This window comes from Tupaia chinensis, unplaced genomic scaffold, assembly GCF_000334495.1.
Source record: "Tupaia chinensis unplaced genomic scaffold, TupChi_1.0 Scaffold000386_1, whole genome shotgun sequence".
In the NCBI taxonomy this organism is placed as follows: Eukaryota; Metazoa; Chordata; class Mammalia; order Scandentia; family Tupaiidae; genus Tupaia; species Tupaia belangeri.
In genome coordinates, this window is record NW_006159888.1 from 2,209,290 (window position 1) to 2,216,909 (window position 7,620).

General features: G+C 39.2%; 1 protein-coding gene across 2 annotated transcripts in view; it reads right to left on the reverse strand.

Annotated features, from left to right (window-relative positions):
• Positions 1 to 7,620, reverse strand: part of UGGT1 (UDP-glucose glycoprotein glucosyltransferase 1) — a 140,015-nt gene that overhangs the window by 27,966 nt on the left and 104,429 nt on the right. For both annotated transcript variants that reach the window (XM_006153676.3, XM_006153675.3), the window contains 3 exons: positions 5,445 to 5,547; positions 3,363 to 3,442; positions 2,255 to 2,444 (listed from right to left, as the gene is read on the reverse strand). In XM_006153676.3, the coding sequence (XP_006153738.1) occupies positions 2,255 to 2,444; positions 3,363 to 3,442; positions 5,445 to 5,547 (373 nt within the window). The remainder of the gene's footprint in view (positions 1 to 2,254; positions 2,445 to 3,362; positions 3,443 to 5,444; positions 5,548 to 7,620) is intronic.

Here is a 7,620-nt window from a genome sequence, read left to right on the forward strand (position 1 = left end):
AAAAATGCTTGCACATTGATGTTTATTGCAGCACTATCCACAATTGCTAAGACATAGAACCAACCCAAATGCCCACAAACAGATGAATGAATTGAAAAACTGTGGCACATATACTCTATGGAATACTATTCAGCCATAAAAAACAACAAAACCATGGCTTTTGACAGAAAGTGGAAGAATATGGAAGATTTACTGCTGAGTTAAGCAAGCCAGGCTATGAAGGAGAGACATTGTATGTCCTCACTTAATATATACTAAGTGTTCACATTCTATGACAGAAACTGACTAAAGGATAGAGAAGCATAATAAATGGATGTGAATACCAGATACAGTATGTGTGAGAGAGTAGAGTCTGAGGAAAGACATTTAAAAGGAAAATAGGGAGGCAAAGCATTAATGGGACAAAGAAATGTGATATTATCTGTTGAAGATAATTTTATAGTTTTATCAACTAGACAAGGGAAAAATGTTCACAAGTTGGAATATTCACTTTGTAAGCTAAATAATGTGATTGTACAAAATAAAATACAAAATATAAAAAAATAATTGGGGGGTGATGGAAATGTTCTGTATCTTCATTATAGTATAGGTAATGATCCCATACAATTGTAAAAATTGAATTGAGGGGCCAGCAGGTGGTGTGGTGGTTGCAGTGCTGAACAGCCACATGGTTGACCACGGTTCAGGTCCCGGACCTGGCAGCTTGCTTGCTTTCTTGTTTTTTTTTTCTTTTTTTTTTTTGGAGAGATTTTCACTGTAGGGCGCGTGCGCTCGCCAGACAGACAGAGAGAGACATAGAGACAGAAAGCGAGAAATCACCCCCCAGGGGGGATGGCCACGCCGCAATCCCTTCTCCTCCATTCTCCTCTCGGGATCTTGGGCACGCACGCACACGCGCCCGGCGTGAGTTTTAAGCCACTGGGTCTGGGACACGAACCGCGGTCGACTACGTGGGAGTCCAGCGACATAGCCATTACGCTAACTGCTGGTTCCCCCGCAGCTTGCTTTCTTCACTTTCTCTCTTTCTTTCTCTCTGGAGTGTGTGTGCCCCATAGCAAATTTAAAAATAATAATAATAATAATAATAACAATAAATAAAAATAAACATTTAATTACATTATTATTTATCTCAAAAAATGAATATTTCAGCATAAAATAAATAATAATGTGATTGAATGTATGGAAGAAAATGAAATAAAAAACCAAAAAAGAAATAAGAAAAATAATAAATAAATAAATAAATAAACAAACAAACAATTCTTTAAACAAAAAACAAAACTGAGTTGAAAGGAGAAAAAAATGGAGGTCATTCCAAAAGCACAGATGAGAGTCATGGAAGAAATTAAAGACCTACATAAATGGAAAGACATCCCATATTCATATTGTGTATATAAACATATACAAAATATTTAGGCATAATAATTCATAATACCAAAAAGTAGGAACACTCCAAATACCCACCCATGAATGGATAAAGAAAATGTAGTTTATGTATACAAACTAGAACATTATCTGGCAATAAAATAGAATAAAGTTAAGTGAAAGAACTTAAGTCACAAAAGACCATGATTTGTATAATTCTACTCAGACAAAACATTGGAGTTAACAAATCCAGAGATATAAAGTAGACTTAGACTTAGTTTCCAGAGGTTGGTGGGGTCAAAGAAAGATTGTTAATGGGTGTATGGAGTATCTTCCTGGGGTGATGAGAACATTCTAAAACTTGATAAAAAAAAATTTGAAAAAAAAGGTGATGGCTGCATGACTCTGTGAATATACTAAAACCTCCAAACTGTTCAGTTTTTTTTTTTTTTTTTTAAGAGATTTTTGCTATAGGGCATGTGTGCTTGCCAGAAAGACATAGACAGAGAGACAGAAAACGAGAAATCACCCCCCAAGGGGGATGGCCATGCCACAATCCCTTCTCCTCCATTCTCCTCTTGGAATCTTGGGCACGTATGCACACGTGCCCGGCACTGAGTTTAAACCACTGGGTCTGGGACTCAAACTGCAGTCAACTACATGGGAGTCCAGTGACATAGCCATTATGCCAACTGCTGGTCCCAAAGAGTGACTTTTATAGTATGTAAATCATATCTGAAAAAAAGCTATTCTTTAAAAAAATCCATGATACCTGAACACAGTTGTCTCAGAGGCTGTATACATTCACTCTGTTTGGTCAGAATCTACCACCACTTACATCAGCAGTGGGTTTTATACCTATTTAGGGGTTTGGATGCAATGAAATTCTTACCTCTTCGAGATAAATGTTATCAAGATCGTATGGCGTTCTGACAGATTCTACCATCCAACTCTCAGGTGTGTTCAAATTCAGCGTGAACAGTGGGGACTGTGGCATATCCAAAAACTTTGCTATTGGACCCTTAGCAAAGCTATTTTCTGAAGTAAAGGAGATCTCTGGTTCTAAGACATAACGGTAAAAGCTGAAATTGAAAAGAAAAGGGCTAGATTTTTCACAGGCAATCACAGTCCTTGAGTTTGCAAGCATTTACATAGGGAAATAACTGGCTTAAGACAAATTAGACTTGGAGGGCATCCTTCCAGTCTGGGAAAAGCACTTCCAAAACCATCTGTGACTTAATGACGCCTTCTAAAGATGTTCAAATGCAAGAGAAGGGAGAGATAAATATGCCATTCCTTCACGTAGGCAGCTGTTGTCAGCGTTTCTGAGTACTTTCCTCCCTTTGAGGAGAACATGCCTCTATTAAAAATGTTTCTATTAAAAATCTAAGTGGTGCTTGGGTTCTCATGCTATCCCTGAAAACACTTGTATAATGATTTAAACATTTTTCCTACAGAAAGACAATGGTAGAAAGTGGAACGCTAGGGTCACCTGCAAACACTGCTTCAATCCATTCAGAATCTAGCTGACGGAACACAGCACATTCCACATTCATAGATTAAGAACTTCCCACAGCCACAACAGGTGCTGCACTGCTACTATTCACTGCTTTTTCTATTACTTTTTCCACAAATGACAGTTCCAAAGCTCAGGACAATGTATGCTAAGCCTATCCTCTTACGTGATACATGTGAATAAACCAAAGTAAGCTTCCAGCAACATATATATTCAAACCTGAAATGACTGCTCTTCTTTTAAGATGAAAGGCACAGAGCAAGCAGTCCAAGTTAATACCATGTAAATGCTCCCATGACCATGCTCTGTTCTCAGAACTTCTGATCACAGAAAAAAATTGGCAAAACTGAATTATTTAATAAATGATTCTTTCAAATACAATGTCCATCTATTAACGTGTTTCATCTTCTAACACTCAGTATTAGCTTTCAAATTCGGTACCAGTTTTTTTCATTACTTTCTTAAATATTAAAGCGTATTTTACCTTTTTAAAGGCATGTCAGAAAGTTTAGATTGGCAGTTCATAAATATTCTTAGATTCATGTTTATCAGGTGAGTCAAAACCTAAAAAGCAAACCAAATGATAAAATATTTAAATTTTCTTTTTGGAAGTTTATTACTTGGCCCTGAGTTGAGAGAGAACATTTTTTAATATGTTAAGAAAAGATCATTATGTTGGGACAAGCAGTTAGCGTGATGGCTATGTCACTGGACTCCCATGTAGTCGACCGCAGTTTGAGTCCGAGACCTGGTGGCTTAAATTCACACCATGCTCGTGTGCGTGTGTGCCCAAGATGCCTAGAGGAGAATGGCGGAGAAGGGACTGCAGTGTGACCATCCCACCGGGGGGTGATTTCTCACTTTCAGTCTCTCTGTCTTTCTGGTGAGCACATGTGCCCTATAGCAAAAACCTCTCCAAAGGAAAAAAGAAAAGAAAAGAAAAGATCATTATCTTTATAGACAATAAGTGACATAAAGTCTACCCTGGAGATATTTCTAGAAATCACAACTTTAGTACAGAATCTAACTCACACATACATCGTGTGTGATGTCAAATGGGAAGGAGCCAACTGCAGACTGCAGTTTCTCACCTCATGGAAGTATAACACATAGCTGTGGGGAGCAGAGGAGAACAGCTATCTCTACACCAGGCAATGTGAGGGCCTATGGGGACAGGTCACATGCTGAAGTGTGAAAAACACACAGGCAGATGCCCACAAAAACATTAGTGATTATAATTCAATAAAAACTTTACTTGGAAAAAAATACAATTAAGAGGGACTAGCAGGTGGCATGGTGGTTAAGGTGCTAGACTCTCACATGGCAGACATGGTTCAAGCCCCAGATCCAGCAGCTTGAAAAATCACACTCTGCGTGTGTGTGTGTGTGTGTACACCCAAAATCCCAGGAGGAAAATGAAAAAGGGATTGCAGCATGGCCATCCCCCCAGGGGATGATTTCTCACTTTCTCTCTCTCCAGTGAGCACACGCACCCTATTGTGAAAATCTAAAACAAAACAAAAAACAACTAAAAGAAACATTGGGCAACAACTTTTTTGTCAGACTTCTTTTTTTCTCTTTTTTTCTTTGGAGAGGTTTTTGCTATAGGCCGCATGTGCTCACCAGAAAGACAGAGAGAGACAGAGAGACAAAAAGCGAGAAATCACCCCCCGGGGGGATGGCCACACCACAATCCCTTCTCCTCCATTCTCCTCTCGGGATCTTGGGCACACAGGCACATGCCCCCGGTGTGAGTTAAGCCACCAGGTCCAGGGCTCGAACCGTGGTCGACTACAGGGGAGTCCAGCAACCCAGCCATTACGCTAACTGCTGGTCCCCAGATTTCTTTTAAATAAATAAATGTAAATTAAAATAAAACATTTTAAATGTACCTATAATGGTAGTAGACATATCTAAAATACATGCTAAAACAAAAAATCCATGATAGTTAAAAGAGAGGAAAACAAAAAAGCAGCATGCTTTTACCTCATTGCCATTTTCTTTTAAACATTTATTTATGTTTTTGTTGTGATTTTTCAAGCAACTGGGTCCAAGTCTCAAACCACAGTTGGCCATGCAGGAATCCAGGACCCTAACTACTATGTTACCTGCTGGCCCCTCTCATCATTTAACTCAAAGATATTTTGCTCTATAAATGAGGAAGTTAATCATGCCTTTTTAAAAGAATTATTCATTTAACTCTATTTATTAATTCATTTATTTTTAATTTGACCAGAGAAAGATAGAAAGAAAGAGAGAGAGAGAGAAGATGAGAAAGCAAGCTACCAGGTCCAGGACTCAAACCATGGTTGGCCATGTGGGAGTGTCCAGCACCTCAACCACCACGCCACCCACTGGTCCCCATTATTCATGTTTTAAATTACAAGAAGTAACCACTGAAATATCTAATTATGAAATTGTTTTAAGAGGCATTATCAACCTTCATGAAGATTTTTCTTCTCAAGATCTCAGCAACGTTCTCCAGTGACAATAACCAACAAAAATTAGAAGGCACGTGATTACTTCAAATAAACATGATGTGAACTACGTACATGGCTACCCTTACCAAGAGCAATGGAGCAAGTCTCTGTGCTTCTCTGGTGACAGGGTCGACAACAGCCACAACATCAAAGTATGTCTCACCTTCCTTTGGCTTCAGTTTAACTGCACTACAAAGATCAAAAAGAGAAAAGTTAATATGAAGATAACAGGAGACAGCTGCGTTGTAGATTTTTGGTCCAACAAAACCTATTAGCCCTCTTACCATTTTAAAATAAAGTAACTATGCTACAATGGTGGTCAACTATGTGATTAAGTTTACACCAAATTTTGCCCTATTAACGCAGGTTCACTCAAAATGGATTGAAAAATATGTGTGAAGAAAGGACAGTCAGCATGAAATTATATTTAACAAAAAAAATACAAAAAGTTACTGATGTTAGCTTCTGACAATTATTGAACATTATGCCAATTACCCTTGTTACTTCTTGGTAACAAGGATCTGAGAAGACAAAGAATAAATAACTTTCTAAAAAATAATATAAAGGGGGTCCAGCCCTGTGGCCTACTGGTTAAAGGAGAAAGATGGATCCCACACAGTCAAACTCATGATTCAAATTCTGGTCCCAGCACATGTGTGCGTGCCCAAAATTCCAATAGTGTGCAGAGAAGGAGAAGAGATTTTGGCATGACTACACCCCACTGGGGGTTGCTTTCTCCCACTCTCTCTTTCTCTGCAAGCACTCATGCCTTCTGGTAAAAAATAAATAAAAAAATAAAAAAATAATTTAAAGATTAAAAAATATATATGTATATATTTTTAAAAATAATAAAACAACATCAGAACAATTCTCCATCCTGTTGAGATTTGGGGCATGCACACAGGCAGCCAATATGTTTTGCAAGCCCTACGGCCAGCCAATATGTTTTGCAAGCCCTGGGGCTGGGATTCAAATCATAGTCAGCCATGTGGGATGGGGCTCCCATAACCATGAGGCCACAGGACTGGCCTAGGACATTTTAATTATATAAACTCATGGGGACTCATGAAGAAATAGACTATCTCTAAAGTGGAAAGGTCTTTGCTCAGAACTCATTATCTTGGCCACAGAAAACAAACAAGATGGCAGGTCAGTTAGGAATGTTTCTTGCATTCATAACTAGGTAATGAGTTATTTCCTGAAAGCACACAGAGCCCTGATAAGACGGGAGTAATCTGGGTACTAAGGGCAAAATTCAATGAGGGTTGCCAGAGCCAAAGAAGTCTCCACCCACTGGCGACCTAAGAAATTAGGAGACAGAGCCAGTGCAAACAGAGGGTATCCACTCCAGCACGCCAGCATCAAACAATCTGACCATGCAAATCTGCTCTCCAAGACACTGGCTGAGAGAAAGCACAGGTTTACCAAACCAAAGTCCAATTCACCCAGACTAGTCAGGTCAGAATCATGGAGTCACAGGCATCTATATTTAAGGTCTCCCTGAGGCACAATCAAGATAGACATGGTATCTCCAAAAGGTCATGGAAAATGTTTGTTATAAAAAATTATGAATGGATTTCTAAATTGTTTTCCACCAAAATAAACTCATACTTTAATTCCAATTTCCATGAACTTTTTGCAGTCTCATCTTACACTTGCCAAGTATAGTTTTCCCTAAAAATAAGTCTAATCACAAGGAGAGAATTCAGACAGTGGGTCATTCCATAAAACAAAAAAAGACAAAAGACCACCACCAGCAACAAAAAGGCAGGGAACTCTTCTGGGTTAAAAGAAACTATTAGGAAGAAGGCACAATAAGGTATGATCTGGACCAAAACAAACACAAGAGACAACTGTAAAAGGTCATTGCTGGGCCATTGTGGAGACCGTCCTAGTACTCAGGAGACATACGCTGGAAGCATTAGGTATACTATGTCATGATGTCTGCAACGAACTTTCAAATGGAAACCAAAAAATGAGAGTGTGCACATGTATGTGACACATATAACCAAACATTACATGGACTATACACACGTACACAGACGACAGGGACAAAGCAAATATGGCATGCTAATGACTGGTGGATCTCAGCTAAAATTGTTTTGGATGTTGGGACTAGCAGTTGGCGTAATGGCTATGCCGCTGGACTCCCACATAGTCGACTGCGGCTTAAAACTCACGCCGGGCACGTGTGCGTGCGTGCCCAAGATCCCGAGAGGAGAATGGAGGAGAAGGGATTGCGGCGTGACCATCCCCCCTGGG